The 20475-nt window shown below is 40.3% G+C and overlaps 1 protein-coding gene across 3 annotated transcripts in view; it reads right to left on the reverse strand.

Annotated features, from left to right (window-relative positions):
• Window positions 1–20475, reverse strand: part of FUT8 (fucosyltransferase 8) — a 108529-nt gene that overhangs the window by 20638 nt on the left and 67416 nt on the right. For all 3 annotated transcript variants that reach the window (XM_066187915.1, XM_066187913.1, XM_066187914.1), the window contains one exon: window positions 16362–16599. In XM_066187915.1, coding sequence (XP_066044012.1) covers window positions 16362–16599 — 238 coding nt within the window. The remainder of the gene's footprint in view (window positions 1–16361; window positions 16600–20475) is intronic.

The following is a 20475-nucleotide window of genomic DNA, read 5'->3' on the forward strand; positions in this document are numbered from 1 at the left end:
TCCAATGTGCCTTAATCACTTTATAGCTCTCAGGACTTACATAATTTTTGTGATTTGGCATAACCTTACCGTCTGTCTACTCTACTCTAATTTAAGCCTATTTTAAAACTTCTGCTATTTTTATCTTTCTTACAAACTTCTTTTTCTTGGAAGCTTGAAAATGTTGGTTTGACTCAAAAAGACCTTTGGAATTTTGCCATTTTAGGTAACCTTACTTCCTGCCATCTGAACATTGGCTCATACCTGCATCTGGATGGGCATTTTCATTGTGTGTTAATTAATTCTTACCTGAAAAGAGGCTGACATTTTACCATGCAATCACTACTTTTAGTTAATGTTAACTGAAAACCTGTTTGATCATTCATTCTCCTATTATTTCAAAATTCATCAGCTAATTTCAATTTTTTCAAAAAGTCCTTAAAAGTATGCCAAAGAACACCATGCTATGGACATTCCTGTCTTGTAACTGAGAATTTCAATTCGATTTCAGTCTGTCTTGCTAGAAACACAACTGAATAAACTGATGTAAAAATGGAATAGTTTCCTGCTTTTCTGTTTCTATGATACACTTAATTAAGCTGATACCAACTTGCATAGACTTTATCACAGATCTTCTTAACCAAGCCCTACAGCACAAAGGACTGACTGCCAATTTGGAACCTTACCCAAGTGAACAACTCTAAACTCAACCTCAGGAGACGTGTCAGAGTGCTGGGAAAGCTGTTTGATTAGCACAGGATATGCTGAGAGGACTGTACTGAATTCTCTCAAAGCTCCTCATTGTCCTGCTCGTTCCTGTTACATATTGCAAAGGACAGCAGGTTCAGGGTTCATCTATGATATTTCAGTGCTCTTCTTTTCATACATAGTAAAAAGTGAAAACTATATAAAGTTATGGCATGTTACTCTCTGTATGAATTGTCAAATAATTCAGAAGAAAGTAAAAGTATGCTTTTATCTGTTTTGTGATGCAGACTACACCTCCTACAACTAGCTTCTGGGCATTTGCAAACTTAAATGAAGTTACCTCATAAGAGCTTTATGCCATAGTTAAATTATCAAATGGAATTGACATGCAGTAAAAATATTATTTTTCTTTCAAAGTGGTCAATGTAAAATACAACTCATATATCTAAATGGGTTTTTTTTCTCTAAGCTTTTGCTTTGTACAATTTTAATACATAATTTTTAAACTTGGTTTCTGAATTATTTCTCATTCGTGCTCCTCTTACTAATTTTTTTATCATCCTTTATGTAACCATGCCTTTTAAGGCAGACAGATGTTGAATAAATTTGCTGCAATTCTGTTTTAAAAAAACTGAAAATACAGTCCTTTTTCTCCCAGGTTTCACATGCTATGGATAGTGCCATCCCATTTGTCATCCCAAGGGGCTGAATCTCGACACCTTCAGGAGTGAATAAACCAAAATGTTTTCAAACGCCAACATGCCTTCTATTACTTTTCTCAATCCAGCACTTCCAAGGTTTTTTTCCTGCATTCTTTCCTCTCCTCTCCTGCACAACTCTTGCACCTAACCCTCACTTGCTCTCATGTGTCTTACCTCTCTGGATACTGTTTGTGTGTTGAAAAGTGGCATCTGTGATCAGTCACTGCCTCTCATTTCCTCACATTGACTTCAGTGGCTCTTTACACACACCCAGTCTATCTATTTTGAGGACTTTTGAGAGACCTTAACAAGACCTATTCATTTTAGTCAAATTCAGCCAAACTAAGAACTTAGTTTAAGTTAGGCTTAAGAAGAAAAAGAGCAGATAGAAAGGCAAAGCACCAAACTTACGCGCTCACAAGAAACTAGTCTAAAATAAATCTGTAAAGATATTATTTTATTATCTCCCTCCCAAAAACTAAAACTTTAATGATAGTCTTCTCTGATCCTGCAAGAATTGTAACTTCCAGAGCTACTGAACTACCAACATGTCCTTGTAACACAAGTGACAGTCTTGCCATAATATTTAATTTTCCATGTTATTCCTGTTCTTTGATAATCCTACCCATAATCAAGACCATAGCATAAAGATGAACAGTGCTCTTACTGTCCTGACAAGTGATGAGATTCCAGGGGATGTTTTTCCTTTTGACCTGATGGAGGCCTCAACTGAGTGTAACAATTTCTGCATTTGCAATAGCTCTGTCTCTTACTAAACAAAAGCAGTGGTGCCTTTAGAGCCTCCGTTCCCTTTTTAGCATCTCAGATGAGCTGCATTACAAAGACCTATATTTCTGTTTCACTCCAATGAAAACTTCTCATCGCTTACTAGAAGCTTTATGTGGCAACTGTCACATCACTTTGAGAGAACACTAAAAAGTAAAGATTTTTCCCATCCTCAATTGTTTAGCTACCCAGCATGTCAGCTGGAAAGTTTACAGATGAAGAGATTGCACAAATGGACTTCATAAAACAGTCAGAAGACCATCAAACTAGGTAGAAATCAAGACGCTTACTAGCAATTTATTTTTCCTTTTATCTTTATATATTCAAACTGCTTTTGAACAATGCCCCATTTCATCTAAACAGCAGATATGAAAGGGGTACCAGCTAAAGAGGAGCTCCAATTCCCTGGCTGCCAGAAAATATCATGAAATGTATTTGCAAAGGCAAATATACTTTTATAAATGCAAAGGGGTTTTGCCACGTTACCTAAGTCTAGTCATTCAGGTAAACAGTAAACAGAATTGATGTTTTAAAAGTAAGATCATACGTAAGAATAGTTGAAATAACTCAGGAACACATAAAAAAGATCACTACAGCTATACTGATGAAAAACCATTTCTGGATTTGATTTCAAACAATTCCACTGAAGCTTTTTCTCTACTTGAGTATAATGTTAATTATTATATATTTGAAAATGGTTCCAAATACTTGCTTTCAATATTAGGTTATCTTCTCTGGAATAGAAAATAGCCCATTTTTATAATAATCCTTCAACAGCTTCAGGGACTAATCTCTTGTATGCATATGCTGACTGGACATACACTCAAGCCTGTAACAGGCATGTTTAAGCATGTAAAAAACAAGACAACATGCAGACTATCTCATATCTCACGACCTAGAAGCTTCCAACAGGTCATGACAATGGAGCTTAGTATTTGCAGCTGGATGTCCAGGCATCTAGTGGAGAAGCACTCCCAGTTTAGACAAGACATTTACTGTCTTTTTGAGATAGTGGGAGTGATAATGCCCAGTCTCATACTGTTCTAATTTGAACACTTGGAGGACCCCTCTTTTAACAAATTAGTAAAAGCATCTCCATATGCAAGTCCAGATGGAACACAGCTCTCAAGGTATTTGTACACAAAAGGACATTTTAGTTACCCATAAATAAAACAGAAGAGAATAAACCTTCTATGCTGTTTGAGATTCACAGCAGTGAGGCACACATCACCTTAACAATGATGCATTCCACTTCAAATGGTCTACCAACATGAAAGCAGAAAATCAAGAGTGCAAGTCTGCAATAATGGAAAAGGAAATTTTTCTGATTTTAAGTCATAGGGGAAAATGTAACAGAAGTATTAGGAAAAAAACAAGATGCATGAAGAGAAAGAATGGCCACCATAATAACTGATATGTATTCTCAAGCATCAGAGCCATAACCCATAGTGCTGGTGGTGCTCTAGGATGCCTCCCACCTGTCAATGGCAGTAGTCATTTTCAACACATAGGAAGGGTTTGGATGACTTCAACTCCACAGCTGCCAGTTCAGGTAACCCTTGCTTAAAGATTACTTAAAAATGGGTAATATTACTGAGCTAGAACATTGTAATGACCAGTGTAATACATTAGAAGCTCGAAACTTGAACGCAGGCTATGATTCCCCAAAAACCTAAGAATGCTTCTGTTTGGATTGAAATTTATGCAGCCAAACAAAGAAGTCAGAATAGCATTTCAAACTTTGCAATTTGTTTGAGTTAGTTTACCTCATGCCATCTCTTCATATTCAAAAAAACCCCTGAATTTTCATGAGCGCAAAACACACTATTTTTCCCTACTGTGCATGCTGCAGTACAACTTTTCAACTAAAGAACGGTGTCTCGGTTTAGGAAGACAGGTATCTGCTAGGTAAAATTACAATCAGAGGCTCTTTGGCAAAGATTTGGGAAACAGGAATAGCAGTTCTTTACTAGTATGTAATACAAAGCAAACAAACACAAAAAAAAAACTCCCCCCCCCCACCAAACAACTACAGCATTAATGACAAACGACAACAGCACCAAGAACCTTGAGGGCTTTGTTTCACAAAACCCAGGGCAGTTTGGTTTCGGTGTCCCTGCAGGATCCTCAGAGCACCAAGCTGGAACAGTGGAAAAGTCCCGGGCTGGTAGCTGGGATGACAGGGTGTCCCGGCAGGCAGGGGCAGGATGTCCCGGCAGCGCAGGGAGTGCAGGGTCACGCTGCAGCAAGAGGAGCAGCGCCGAAGAAGTTCGAAGGCGAGGCAGAAAGCGCCCAGCTTCTCCTCGGCGTGCTTTGCGGCGGCTGAGATCCTCGAGGAGCGGCCGACACGCGTCTCCCGAACCCGGAAGCAGAAAAGCACGCAGCTGCCTCAAGCTGTGTCTTTTACCTGCGTTATCTCCCCCTTCCACCTTTTGTCCATCTCTTTGTTTCAGCCAAGCACTCTCAAGTATCCAACACCCGGTCCCCTTGGCAACCCGTGGGGAAAAAATTCCCCAGAGAAAGAAGGAACAAACCCAACCCCCAACATTATCCACCCCGAATTTTTTTCCCATACAAACATATTACATTGAGTTTTAACTATTAAAAATACATATATATATATGCAAATATGGATGCAGCCACATTGTCATGGATAGTTCACCCCAAAACAAGGTCCCCTTGAGGTATGCATCGGGTCTCTCCATCCTTTTGCATCACCCACCAGGTGCAACCTGGTCCCTGAGCGAAGACAACCCCACGGATGGGATTGTCTTTACTGGAGGCAGGATTAATCCAAACAGTTTTTCCCAGCATACCTCTCATGTGTACCACTGGAACCTTATCTCCGTCTGTCTTTTGCAAGGGCTCAGATTGGGCAGGACCTGCTCGGTTGGTGGAACCTCGAGTGTTCACCAACCAGGTGGCCTTTGCTAAATTAGTATCCCAATTCTTAAAGGTTCCCCCACCCAGTGCTTTCAAGGTGGTTTTAAGCAGGCCATTGCACCGTTCAACTTTCCCGGCCGCTGGTGCATGATAAGGAATATGGTACACCCACTCAATGCCATGTTCTCTAGCCCAGGTGCTTATAAGACTATTCTTGAAATGAGTCCCATTGTCCGACTCGATTCTCTCAGGGGTGCCATGTCTCCACAGGACTTGTTTTTCCAGGCCCAGGATGGTGTTCCGGGCAGTAGCATGAGGCACAGGGTAGGTCTCCAACCATCCAGTGGTGGCTTCCACTATGGTTAGCACATAACGCTTGCCCTGGCGGGTTTGGGGAAGGGTGATGTAGTCAATCTGCCAGGCTTCCCCATATTTATATTTGGACCACCGCCCACCATACCATAAGGGCTTCACCCGCTTGGCTTGCTTGATTGCAGCACATGTCTCACAGTCATGGATAACCTGAGAAATACTGTCCATGGTTAAATCCACCCCTCGGTCTCGGGCCCACTTATAGGTGGCATCTCTGCCCTGATGACCCGAGGCATCATGGGCCCATCGGGCTAGGAACAACTCTCCCTTGTGTTGCCAATCTAAATCTATCTTTGACACTTCTATCTTGGCAGCCTGATCTACCTGCTTGTTGTTTTGGTGTTCCTCATTAGCCCGACTCTTGGGAACATGGGCATCTACATGGCGGACTTTCACAGGCAGCTTCTCTACACGAGTGGCAACGTCCTTCCATTCATCAGCAGCCCAGATTGGTTTTCCTCTACGCTGCCAGTTGGCCTTTTTCCACCTTTCCAGCCAGCCCCACAGAGCATTGGCTACCATCCACGAATCAGTGTAGAGGTAGAGCTTTGGCCACTTCTCTCTTTCAGCAATGTCAAGGGCTAATTGAACAGCTTTGAGTTCAGCAAGCTGACTTGATCCCCCGTCTCCTTCAGTGGCTTCTGCAACCTGTCGTGTGGGGCTCCATACGGCTGCTTTCCACTTACGGTTCATTCCCACGATGCGACAGGAACCATCAGTGAAAAGAGCGTAGTGTGTTTCTTCTGCTGGCAATTGGTTGTATGGAGGAGCTTCTTCAGCTCGTGTCACTTGTACCTGCTCCTCTTCGTCCGTGAAACCGAAGTTTTCTCCTTCCGGCCAGTTTGTAATTATCTCCAAAATCCCAGGGCGATTTGGGTTTCCAATACGGGCACGCTGTGTGATGAGGGCAGTCCATTTGCTCCATGTGGCATCGGTGGCATGGTGCGTGGAGGGAGCCTTTCCTTTAAACATCCACCCCAGCACTGGTAGTCGGGGTGCCAAGAGGAGTTGTGCTTCTGTGCCAATCACTTCTGAGGCGGCTTGAACTCCTTCATAGGCGGCCAAGATCTCCTTCTCTGTGGGAGTGTAGTTGGCTTCAGATCCTCTGTAACTTCGACTCCAGAATCCCAGTGGTCGGCCTCGGGTCTCCCCTGGCACCTTCTGCCAAAGGCTCCAGGACAAACCGTTGTTCCCGGCTGCAGAATAAAGCACATTCTTCACATCTGGTCCCGTCCTGACTGGGCCAAGGGCTACTGCATGAGCAATCTCCTGCTTGATCTGGGCAAAGGCTTGTTGCTGTTCAGGGCCCCAGTGGAAATTGTTTTTCTTGCGGGTAACCAGGTAGAGAGGGCTCACGATCTGACTGTACTCAGGAATGTGCATCCTCCAAAAACCTATGGCTCCTAGGAAAGCTTGTGTTTCCTTTTTGCTGGTCGGTGGAGACATTGCTGTGATCTTATCAATGACCTCAGTGGGGATCTGCCGCCGTCCATCTTGCCACTTTACTCCCAGGAACTGGATCTCTCTGGCAGGTCCCTTGACTTTGCTCTTCTTGATGGCAAACCCGGCTTTCAGCAAAATCTGGATGATCCTCTCTCCTTTCTCGAACACTTCAGCTGCAGTCTTTCCCCACACAATGATGTCATCAATGTACTGTAGATGTTCCGGAGCCTCACCTTTCTCCAGTGCAGCCTGGATCAGCCCATGGCAGATGGTGGGGCTGTGTTTCCACCCCTGGGGCAGCCGGTTCCAGGTGTACTGCACGCCCCTCCAGGTGAAAGCAAACTGAGGCCTGCATTCTGCGGCCAGAGGAATGGAGAAAAATGCATTGGCAATGTCAATAGTGGCATACCACCTCGCTGCCTTGGACTCCAGCTCGTACTGAAGTTCCAGCATGTCCGGCACAGCAGCGCTCAGCGGTGGAGTCACTTCATTCAATGCACGATAGTCCACAGTCAGTCTCCATTCTCCATCAGACTTGCGCACAGGCCAGATGGGGCTGTTGAAGGGTGAGTGGGTTTTGCTGACCACCCCTTGGCTCTCCAGCTCACGGATCATCTTGTGGATGGGGATCACGGCGTCCCGATTTGTCCGATACTGCCGACGGTGCACTGTTGAGGTGGCAACAGGTACTTGTTGTTCTTCTACCTTCAGGAGTCCCACTGCAGATGGGTTCTCTGATAGTCCCGGCAAGGTGTTCAACTGCTTAATGTTCTCTGTCTCCACAGCAGCTATTCCAAAAGCCCATCTGAGTCCTTTAGGGTCTTTATAATATCCATTCCTGAGGAAGTCTATGCCCAGAATACATGGAGCCTCTGGGCCGGTCACAATCGGAAGTTTCTGCCACTCCTTCCCGGTCAGGCTCACCTCGGTTTCAACCAGAGTCAGTTCCTGTGATCCCCCCGTCACCCCGGCAATGGAAATTGGTTCTGCCCCCACATGTCCTGATGGCATTAGAGTACACTGCGACCCAGTATCTACTAAAGCTTCATATTTTTGTGGCTCTGATGTGCCAGGCCATCGAATCCACACAGTCCAAAAAACCCGATTTTCCCGTGCCTCTTCCTGGCTAGAGGCAGGGCCCCTCTAGCACTGGTTATTATTCCCTTCTTGGACGTACATGGTAGAGGTTCCTTCGAGGGAATCTGACACAGCATTCCCACCTCCGTAATACCTGGCAGCTTGCTCATGGGAGGCTGAGGCTACCTTCATTCTAGTGGAACTCCCTCTGTTAGCGTTTCTCTCCTTGAGCTCACGTACCCGTGCTGCCAGGACAGAAGTAGGTTTCCCATGCCACGCTCCCATGTCCTCCCCATGGTCCCTCAGATAAAACCACAGGTCAGCTCGAGGGGTGTACCCTCTCTCTCTCGCTGGGGAATGTTGGGCTCTGATTCTGGGGCCTGTGACTCGCACCGGTGCTACATGGGAACTGTTCCTTCTCATCTCCTCTCTCATTTCCCTCATCTCCTCTTTGAGTTCCTTCACCACCGCAGAGACATGAGCCTGCATTGGGCCACTGATCATACTTTCATAATTTCTGAGCTTGTTGGCAACAGAACCCACTGTCTCTCGGTTATCCTCGGCATTAATTGTTGCGATGAATGTGGCGTATTGGGATGGTCCATGAGTTGCCAGATTCCACAACATGTGCCCTGTGCATTTAACCTTGTCGGGGTCATTATCATGCTGTCCGGTCCTCCCAAAAAGTACTTCCAATACTGCCACTTCTCTCAACTGTTGGATTCCTTCCTCAAGGGTCTTCCATCGCATTCTATTGTTGTGCTCTTGCATTCTGTCTCTGTGGACAAATCTCTCTCTCACACTCATTAGAAGTCGTTCCCAAAGGGGAAGGGGCCTTTGCTCTCTTACAAATACCTGATTTATACCTGAGTCCTGGGTCAAGGGTCCCAAATTCCTTGCTTCAGCACTATCCAGTTGCACACCTGTACCCATAAGGTCCCAGACTCGAAGTAGCCAGGCTGTATAAGCCTCACGTCCTCGTCGTGCAATATCTTTTTGCAGATTACGTAGACTTTCATATGTCAGGGACTCAGTGATGATCTCAACCTGTGGCTCTTCTGTGGGCTGTGAGGACCCTCCTTTCTTACCCTTAGTATCAGGATCTGACGATTTCACTTTACACTTCCTTGTTTCCACAGGGGCGACTGCTGCTGGCTGTGGCTGCCCTTGTGGTTCAGCTGGAACCTGGACAGTTGTAACATCTGTGGGTTCCACTGCTGCACCATCAGTCTCTGCCTTCTCGGGGCAGGGGGAGGGTTTTTCATGAGCTGGAGAAATGTACTCCCTCAGCATCTGGCCCATCTCATGTATCTCTTTTACCAGAGCCTCAACCCAATCCGGGTGGGTCCTTTCTGAGGCAGGCTGTGGGGCAGAGTCAGGCTCTGGGGTATCATCCCTATTCTGTGGGGTAGGTATCAGGGTGGTTATCCAGGTCAATCTTCCCTTATCTCTGAATGCTAAACAGAATACGCATATTAGCAGCACCAGCCATTGTATGATATCATTAGCATTCAGAGAGGATTTAAACCCTTCAAAAACTGGTGGGGCAGACCCAAAGAGATGGGTAAAGGGTTGGGAAAAAGAAACTTCCCCCGGTGTCATTTCCTCACAGTAGGTACCATTGTTAAAGTAACTCCAAAAACACACAGTTAGTGTACGATAGCCCTGAATCCATGTGCCTGCCTTCCAGAGGAAATTAAAAATCCATGAGTTCTTCACCTTATTAAGCCATAAAATAAACTGGATGACAGTCACAGTAGCCTTAGTTATAGGGCCCATGTTTAGATAAGGGCCTGCAAATGGAAGGAATACAGCCACAACCACATGCCACCCAAACCAGGCTAAGTTAGACCACATGATGCAGCCTAATGAGGTTTTTATATCCAACGCACACAAAAGAAAGTACTAGGTTAGTTAAGAACTGCTATTTCTCTTCCCTTTTCTTTTCTCAGTGCCCTCAAGCCCCACACTTGGGCGCCAAAATCTGTCTCGGTTTAGGAAGACAGGTATCTGCTAGGTAAAATTACAATCAGAGGCTCTTTGGCAAAGATTTGGGAAACAGGAATAGCAGTTCTTTACTAGTATGTAATACAAAGCAAACAAACACAAAAAAAAAACTCCCCCCCCCCACCAAACAACTACAGCATTAATGACAAACGACAACAGCACCAAGAACCTTGAGGGCTTTGTTTCACAAAACCCAGGGCAGTTTGGTTTCGGTGTCCCTGCAGGATCCTCAGAGCACCAAGCTGGAACAGTGGAAAAGTCCCGGGCTGGTAGCTGGGATGACAGGGTGTCCCGGCAGGCAGGGGCAGGATGTCCCGGCAGCGCAGGGAGTGCAGGGTCACGCTGCAGCAAGAGGAGCAGCGCCGAAGAAGTTCGAAGGCGAGGCAGAAAGCGCCCAGCTTCTCCTCGGCGTGCTTTGCGGCGGCTGAGATCCTCGAGGAGCGGCCGACACGCGTCTCCCGAACCCGGAAGCAGAAAAGCACGCAGCTGCCTCAAGCTGTGTCTTTTACCTGCGTTATCTCCCCCTTCCACCTTTTGTCCATCTCTTTGTTTCAGCCAAGCACTCTCAAGTATCCAACACCCGGTCCCCTTGGCAACCCGTGGGGAAAAAATTCCCCAGAGAAAGAAGGAACAAACCCAACCCCCAACAAACGGTTACCCTAAATCAAGTAAACTCTAACACTAAGCCAATTTGTAGCTTTTTTGCTTATTAACCAATTCTTAGAAGGGCAACAGCTACGCAAAAACCTTTTTTACAGTTTGCAATGGACACTTCGTTTACCAATCTGTAATTTGTCATCCATGATTTAATGCTCATGAGGAAACTTTGGAATTAACCACTAACCCACAGGTAAAAATTGTGCTACTACATCGGTGGGTGGGGGGGCAACATCAATCTGTTAGGAAAAAGGGAAAGTCATTCTACAAAGTGTAAGTATTTCATATGAACAGCGTAAGGGCTGTTCCTACCACTGAACAGAACAAAGCCAAGAATCCTTTTCCCCGCCTCCATGCACTCTTGGATTTCTGAATCTTTAGCTTCAGCTCCCCCTTTTCAAGAAAAGTAGGCAAAAAAGCCCCTGCTGTTTGGAAAGCAATATTTCAGTGGGTACATTTAGGTTACCTTCCTTCATTTCAACACAGGGCAAGAATTCTCATGGAACAAGTTTCCTAATCTGCTTATGGTCCTGCCCATGGAAGGAACTCTTACCAAATACTCAACTGCATTTTATACAGACCCCAAATATTAACCTAAACTAGCAATGACATAAGGAGAACTCACTGTATACAATCCCAGTGTTTTTGCTTCTTGAACATTTTTTGATAGATAGCACAATTATACACATCAGCCTTTAAAGAAATACACACATTCTTACTTCTGCTATTAGAATATTTACTAGACAATGGCTGAATTGAAATAAAAGTATTTCCCACTTATCTCCCATCCTGTTAAAAGGTGCCACTGACATGCAAAACAACTTCCAAGAACACCATTCTTTTACGAAGAATAGATTTGATGAAATTCCTCATAAAATTAGATGAGAACCAGTGGTGCATTTAGGCCACATAAATGGCTTAATTAGGATCAACTTGATTTGATTGATTACAGCCTGAAAGAACACACAGATGCATTTTATGACAACCTCTTTAAAACACAAATTAATTCAGTTTAGTATGGCAGATTTGGGACCGCACAAGTGAACTTCATGACACAAGTTGTAAGACCATATTAAAAGTATCACTACAAAGCAAACAAATTTTAAAAACCCCATGCCTACTCAAAAGCCAAAGGCAAACATTCTTCTGTGTCAAAAATGCCCAAAAGAAATAAACCTAGTTACAAGAAAAAGAGTGCATCTCCTGTAATTCCAACTGCAGATCATGCAATTTTTTTGCTTTTCCACTTCTGGACCAGTTGCTATAATAGGGGTCAACAGCAGCAGTGAGTTGTTAAAAAGCAGACCTCATCTCTAATCAAAATTGTCCAGCCACATCTTTGTCTAAAAGCAGAAATATTTGCCATATAGAAACACCTATAAAATGTGCCAGCTTTTAAAACTTGCTTTATTTTAAACTGAATTATGGCTTTTAATCTCCTACTGTAATGCAGCTTTTTATGTCCTTGAATCAGTGTAGGTCTTTCTCAGAATCCTTTCATATTTATCAATATTCATTTTGAAGGCCAGGTAACCGAAGTAGACGGTGCCCTGCAGCCTGTCTTTGCTCTGCACGGTGAAAATAACTTTTTGCTATTATTCAATAACCCTCCATTTAGATATAAATAAGGATAACTTAGCTCTTTTAGGCTACTGCATTGCTCTGAAAACTCACATCTACCTCATTAGAATTCCAAGGACCTTTTAAGAGTTACCATTTCCTAAATATGTGTTTACAGAGACAAATGTCTTTACATAGAGTGTCTTACAAGGCACCTTGAGGAAAAAAAATCTACACAATATCAGTAGCTTGATTTCAAGATTTACACAATTGAAAAAAGGGAAAATTCAGAGGTTGCTGTTACATTCTGTGCTCTTCTCTCAAATCACCGTTCTCCAGCTTGCTTCACAGAAATGGAACTTGTTTGAAGTAAAATGTAAACAATGAAAGTCACTGTACAAAAACAATGTTAAGAACTAGAAACGAATCCATTTTATCTGATAATTTTATAAACAAGAGTGAGGTGTAGGAGCAAAACATAATTCATACAATTGTATGCAAGTTAAAGGGGTTTTTAGGCCACTACTAAATATTCAGCTGATTTCCATAAAAAACTACTGTCCAGGAATATCTAGTTCATGGAGTGAAACTTTTTAATTTATCACAATTAATTCTGTACAACTTTTTATGATTTGATTTTGCAATTTTTATTTAGTCCTTTTGATTACTGTTACCAGATAGGCTTTAATAAATTAAACATTCATTTTGTGTAGCTACAGTATCCTCGCATTTGAATTATACATATAAACATATTAGTTAATTCATATTTTAAGATTGTAGTTCAATTAATACTTAAAAGCTGGCACTACCAACAAGTGAAGAGCTCTGCCATTTTCTCCCCTCTGGGTATCCCTTCCTCAAAAGCATTAATTCATCAAACCATAGTTAGAGGCAGCGAAATCAATATTCATGGGTAACTGCAGGAAACTCTGTTTCAGGTTTCCTTTTTCAAGTTATCTTTCATCTTTCTGGTTTTTAGGCGTTATTGGAAGGAGCATATAGTGTTATTTAAAGCATGTAGATGGCTTCTTTACCTCCACATCTCTTCATTCTCTAGCTTGAAATGCAGATATATATGACTTCTAAAAGTACATTAATCTGTCCTTCCTATTAATTTGTTTTCTTTCTTTCTCTCTCTCTTTTTTTTTTTTTGTCTAGTTATTTTATAGACATCTTTAAATTTATTATTGGGGAATGTCACCATAGCATCATAAATCAGCAAGTAATAAATGATAAGAAGAGGCTCCATTTTAGCATGCAGCAATGATAACAGAACATTATGACCTGGCTACCTAATTAATTTAAAGAAAATTAATCAAAAATTTCATGATAAATGTGCCATTACAAGCTCTCTACATTTTGGCTCTTATTACAAGTAAATCATTCATGCTACTTATAAAAATTCCTACCTTAATTATTCATAAACAGTTTGACCATAGATATCAAAGGAAAAACGAACTTCAAGAAAGATACAATTACAGGCAAGATGTGATTTTAGAACTAAAAAGAGCAAATACACTACCATCTCTTAAGATTTTTTTCTCTAGAATGAGTGAAACAAAGGAAAAGGAAAAATTATGCCACAGTGTAAAATAACTGCTGTATTTACAGAAATATGCAATAGAATTCTCAATCATTTATTATGTTTAAACCAGAAAAGTTAAACTTGATTCCAGAACTACCATGTCAAGCACAAAGAACAACTCCTGCAAGACATGGCGTGGGCTGAGGTGACCCTTAATTCTTCACAGATGAGAACAGGTCTTACTAATCTTCTGCTATCAGGCAAATATCAGGTTGCTCATTAAAATTCACTCAACTTCCCAAATTCCAAAAACAAGCTTAGCTTTTATACCTAGTTAGGAGAGGGCTGGACAAAGGAAATTCCAGAACTATATGCATTCTCAGCTTATATAAGCCTCTTAATTCTTTGGAGAAGGTATTACTATCTAAATTGGTTCACTGAAGACAAAGTTCAGAAACAGCAAAATTTTGTGTTGCAAATAAAATGCCAAGAAGAAGCAATTAAAATCAAAAGAAGAAAGATAAATTTACAAATTTAAACAATCTTGTCATTAAGCACATTTTACTAGATTATTATCTATTCAGGTCTGCAAATTACGTGAAAGCATTTCTCTTAGATGATATACTTTTCTGATTTGTTGGCCTATTTCTATAATTTACATTGAACACTCGCTATCATTATTCACTTGTGTAAGTATTTTTGATGCATAATTTTACAAAATCATGAAAAATTCCTACACTACACAGGAGAAACATTTTGTTAATGAAAATGAAAACCGATAAATGTCAATGCATTTTAATACATTTATTTTGAAAAATCTAGAAAATCCCATGCTGGCTTCAGAATTTGTAGAGAAAAAAAAAAAAAAGATGAAAGGTGTGGTTTTGCACACAAACTGCTCTTAACTAGAGTTAAGACTTTCAGACTTATTTGTCCCTGAAAAAAATAGGGAATAAATAAATAGATATACAAGTAAATAAAAATCTACATACATTAAGGGAGACATAAAAAACACACAGAAATCTTCAGAAAAACACACAGTCTTTAAAATTTAATAGCATTGAAGTATTCAGTGAAGACTCCTACTGATGCCACACTGAGGCTAGTACGGAGATCAATTGTCTCATTCATCCTCACTGACCAAGCCATTGCACAAGATCAGAATTTAACAGTTTATAGCATGTGTGGCTGGCCAACAGGTTGACTATAGAGCAATCATCTTTCATAGCTCAATGTCCTCTAGCTCTAGAATATCAAAACTCAAATTAGTGGCAGCCATTATTTCAAAAATAATTGATCGCATTAGGATATTTCATGTGCTCAGCCTTCAAACTATTCATCCTGATGTAGAAACTAATTGAAAATGAAAAAAAAAAAAATCCAAACTGCAGAGACCTAAAATAAAGCATTATTTGTATTTTCATCAGCAAGCAGCAAGACCCTATACTGCAGGAAATCATCATCTATTTAAATAGATTTTCATGAAAGCATATAATCTTTTAAAGCCATGGATGCCTGAGTGCACTGTTTTCCAGCTTAGTGTGCTCTAAAATTGCTCACAAAACTCCCTGCATCTAAATTCTGGAGTCACATCAAGGAGCCCACTGAGAGCCATGCCCAGATGGTAGTTTTACTTACTAACTTTGCCACACACAAATAAAACTTCATTTGGAGTTCTCAATACCTGTTTTCCATTTACAGTTGTTTGTATAAAGATCCAACCTAAGAAATAGTTTTTTGGAAAAAAAATCTCATTCACAAAACCCACTAGAGTTCTCACAAATAGGTTTTGTAGCATCTTGAAGCTCTGAAGAACAGATGCTATTTCAATGTGCAAATGCTGTTTCAATGTGTAAACACACAAGTTTACACGCAATCTGTAAACTGGATTTTGTAAATCTGATTATTTTGATTTCAGACCTGTAAAACTTTAATAGCTACTTTAAGATTCCACAGGCACTGAATATGCAGTGTCCTAGTGAAAATACTGAAAATGTTAATATGTTTTGACCATCAATCACATCGAGAAAGATGTCACTTAAAACAAATATTGTTTACTTTGACACAAACAAAGCTACCTGATCCTCCAAACATCAGTGTCCAGTGCTTTTTCTAGGCAAATTGTTCTGCATGATATAAGAATGGACCAACCTGCTGTTGTATAAATAAAATTCATATTTAACATTGCCACTGTTTTAACAACAAGAACTTTGGATCTGTTCATCTTGCATTCGGAATTATTTCAACTGTTTCTTTCTTTTGTTGAGGTGTGAATGACTACTGGATACCATTTCTTTCATATTTCTATTGCTTAATATTGGCAACATCCCTTACTTTTAAAAAAGTTTATTAACAACAGCCTCTTATTTAATACTCTTTTCCCATGAAAACGAGATTAATATCTAGCAGAGAACACAGTAGCAGCCTGCTGAAAAACTGTAATTTAAATCTCAAATACGAAATTTTTATATCAAAAAACTCTGCCGATGCAGAGCTATCTTACCAAGGAATTTTTTTTTTAATATGACGGGCAAATAAGATGTAAAAGGCACATCCAGCCACAGTTATCATGCTTCACGCAACACGAAAGAGACAACAAATTAATTCCATGGGAATGAAGCTGCACGAAGCCAGGAGGGATGGTGTGGGTGGTGGAGGCTTACCTGACCAGTGCCCGGTGGTGGAGCCGGCCCTGTCGGTGCAGGTCTCGCTGACGGGCCGGAACACGGTCTCCCAGCCGCCCGTGGCGTAGCGCCAGTTCTGCGACTCCAGGATCAGCGTGCGCTGCGTGCCGTAGGCGATCATGAAGCAGTACACCACGTGGTGGAGCTGGCAGCCATAGCCACAGCCTTTGTTGATGTTACACACAAGTTTCTTGGCTTTGCTGCAATCCTTCGGGTTCTGTGAGGATGGATGAAGAAGTGAGCTGAAGGCAAGAGGCACCAAAGGCTTGCGTTTTTCTGAAAAACTGGCAAATGTCATCAATCACAGAAGCCATCCTGCTATAATACATCTCCAATTAAAATGGATGAGCAAGCTCCATGAAAATTTTATGTGAATTCTTCACTGTGAACATGAACAGTTATTGAACGTACTTCACTATCCTAATGTAAAATAGAATACATTTAAGATTTTAAATTACTTTCTCATTTGTAAATCTGTCAGAATAAGCCGACATTTGGACTCCGAGTTCACATTTCATCAACATGATTCTCAGAGTTGGAATGCTTTTTCCTTTGGCATTTTTTCAAGTTTGTTAGTTCTCTTTCAATAAGCATGCATGTCATCCAATAAAAGAAAATTTCCACCTGTCTACAACGTACAGAATAAAACAAATGGTACAGAATAAAACAAATGCTTATTAAGAGACTGCTTCCCAGACTAACTGGCCACACAGTAAATACAGAATGTAAAACACATACCTGAGCAGCCTGATAAAGTACAGAATTTTAATCTGCATACACTTTCCATAAAATAACATACTTCACTTCCACAAACCAAGAAACCACAATTTACTAGGCAAATGCCTATATTGAAAGAATGCTATGTTTAACAGGACAAACTAATAAATATTTTTAGCTATGTGGAATTTTTAGGTATGTGGGCAACACAACATCATAACCAACAGAAGTTTTTCTTTGTGTAAAAGATAGTAATTTTTGTAGCATACTTCTCTAGAGTCATACTTGCATGACTCTAGACATACTTCTAAATTCCAGAAAGGTCTTCCATAAAATCTCTAGGAAGAAAGTTTCAAAAAAGGTGTGAGAATACTGATATTTGAGCATCAATATTCTCTTTCAAAATCAGAATTCTGTTTTTTTTCACATCTAAACAACTTTAAATAAAATATTCTGTAGAACTGCAACAATCAAATCAAATCTTCAAAAAACAGTGATCCCTGTCTGCAGAACTGAGAGCCCTCCTTCAAGTGATCTTGAAGATAATCTGAATATTCTGAGTCCTAAAATACTTTAAAAGAAAATTAATTTGTGCATTTAGTGGTATAAAGGAAGGGACAACAATTCAGACCAGGGGAGGCAGGAATAATAAAACATCCAAAACAAAACAAATCCCAAACTCTACAACGTGCGCTATAACTTCAGCTTTTTTTTTTCATTATAATACACCTGATTCAAAGTCTAACTAGGTGTGAAAACAATAAATTATATAAAATTTCCATTCCCAATTTTTGTTCCTCAAACCAGTACTCTTGTCATCACAAATCTAATGGATAACTTGAGACTAAACCTAACCTAATGGATAAATTGAGACTAACCTTTATCATTGAAATTATAACAAATATATTTCCCACAGTCTTTCAGAAGAGAAAAAGGGCCTTTCTAGTATTCTCTACAAGTCCACACAGAAAGAACCCCACGAAAAAATACCTCCTCATATCATTATTGTCAGCAGTATTATATTCTTATTATTACTATTGTCATTAATACTATCATATTTTGTTTGGTTTCAGTTATTAAACTGTTCTTATGTCAACCCACAATGAGGTTTCTTTTTGGGTTTTTTTGGTTTGTTTGGGGCTTTTTTCCACTGATTCTCCTCCCTTTCCTACCAGGAAGGAGTGAGTGTCTGGGGGGTTCTTTGTTGCCAGCTTGAGTAAAGCCATAACACTATTCTTTTTGAAAGGATAATCTCTGTGAATTTTTAGAAAATGTCATTAGATTATGCTTTCTACAGTTGCCATTACCTCCAAATGCATGTGTCCTCTAAAATGAAAGCGTTTAATCAATGGCATATTTGGAACATTGTCAAGGTGTGCTCTTCTCACTTTCTTTCATGCAAATGCAAGCCTCATATAATAGCTTATGAACAATATTATTTAAATCAAGCAGTAATCACACAATGAAATATTATGTGATAGTGTGACTGCTTACCAATGTTAGTATAATGTACTTACATGGGGTTTACCATTATTTGTAGACTTAAATGAAAACTATATATATTAGTATTAGTTTGTGACTTAAAAAGGAAGCTATTTAACTAATTTCTTTATGACTGTGGGGTTTTTTCAAATTGCTATATTCAAGTAGCAAAAAGACAAAGTAGTATTTGAGTTTCAATTGTCTATTGAGAATTTTAAAAGAAAAATGGAAGAAGAGATACTTGGATATATTGCAATTTCGACTGGTGTTTCCAGGAAAAGGTGGAAATATTAATCATTGATAGGGAAGAAAATTTACATTTCAAGCATCAGAATAACTTGGGTGTTCAAAACCAAAACAGCCAACCAAAGCAACCAATAAAGGTATTGAGCCGATAAAGGATAACAGTCAATTTCAAAACCAATTAAGACTGACAAAAGAGTTTTCCTCCTGGCACAAAGTCACAGAAAAGGATTATAAATCCCTGATTTGAATGGGTAGTACGTTCTGTTCTCAACCCTAACGACACTGCTCATCACACTCCTATCTCCAATTTAATGATCTACATAATGAAGAGAGGGATGAAAGGGACCTCCATGAATGTCAAGCCCTGCAAAGTAACAACCATACAGCTGCAGTAAAAACAAATACCAAAAAAATCCAAACAAAAATTAAACAAACCCTCACAAAACAAAACCACAAAACCTACAACTGATGAATCACACAAAACATACTTCAATATATAGATTGGATGATCAAGCCTATCCAGAGTTTGCCGCTTTTATCTTCCTTGGAATAACCTCTATGAACAATGCAACTGAAAAAATTAACAAATTTGCAGAATAGCAAAATGGTTAGAATTACATATTTGTATGGAAGAGAATACCATCTAAAATAAAAGCAGATTTTTCTGTCTGGCAAGACGGATTTAATGGTCTTTCATCACAAAGAACATGGGCATATACTGTTGCTCTCACAAAATTCAGGACTTCCACTATATTCTTCTTCCAGGGCTCTTGGTTAGCCTATTCACAGAAAGTAGGCTCAGATGGGAATAATGTCTCAAGTGCTGTCTCAATGTCTCACCATCTTCCAGTGCTTTCAAGTGTGTACTCAACCATCAAAACACATGACAAACTGTCAAAAGTAAACCCTGCTCCTTAACATATTTTACTATATGAGAAATTACTGTTTTGATAATGAATTTAAAACAGTTCAGAGAAATGTACTTAATCCAATGAATCACAAGAGATTAGGGTGGAGTGGGAAAGCACTCTGCTACCATTTACTAAGTAACCTCATAAACACAGCATGATGATCATTAACAAAGCTGTTCTTTTTTATATTTTCAATAAATATTTTATTCTTTTATCCTACAGTCTGCTGGAGAAGAGAGCCCCTCCCAAAACCTTTGGAAAACTCCATTTTTTTTAGAGAAATATGTCAAATGTGGGTGTTTCTCATCCTAGTTATCACAAATTTAATTCATATCATCTTCTATTCCCCTTCTGTGATGCCTTTTGTAATCCTTCCTTTTCATACCAGCTCCTCTCAAGACTTTGGGGGCAGAAAAAATCCAAAGAAACAAAAACCAGACAAACCACCAGAAGTTTTTTCCAGCTGCTGGAAGAAAACCTTCTTCTCTCCTTAGTCAGAAATAGTAGGTATTTGATTTGAGAGACAGAGATCTCAAACCTTCCTCTAATATTTATTCCTCTAGATTGCACCTACCCTCCTATGACACACAAGTTTCAGCTTAAGTAAAACACCCCAGTATGCAGAAGGACTTAAATACACTGTGTTCCTCAGTCCTAGAGAAATCACAGATACCTGCGGTGATCACACTTTCTTGGGTGGTAATTGCACTGAAACCATATCATATACTTTTGATTTG

The sequence above is a fragment of the Chamaea fasciata genome, unplaced genomic scaffold (genome assembly GCF_029207755.1).
Source record: "Chamaea fasciata isolate MVZ Bird 193981 ecotype frontalis unplaced genomic scaffold, bChaFas1.0.hap1 SCAF_7, whole genome shotgun sequence".
NCBI classification, from domain to species: Eukaryota; Metazoa; Chordata; class Aves; order Passeriformes; family Sylviidae; genus Chamaea; species Chamaea fasciata.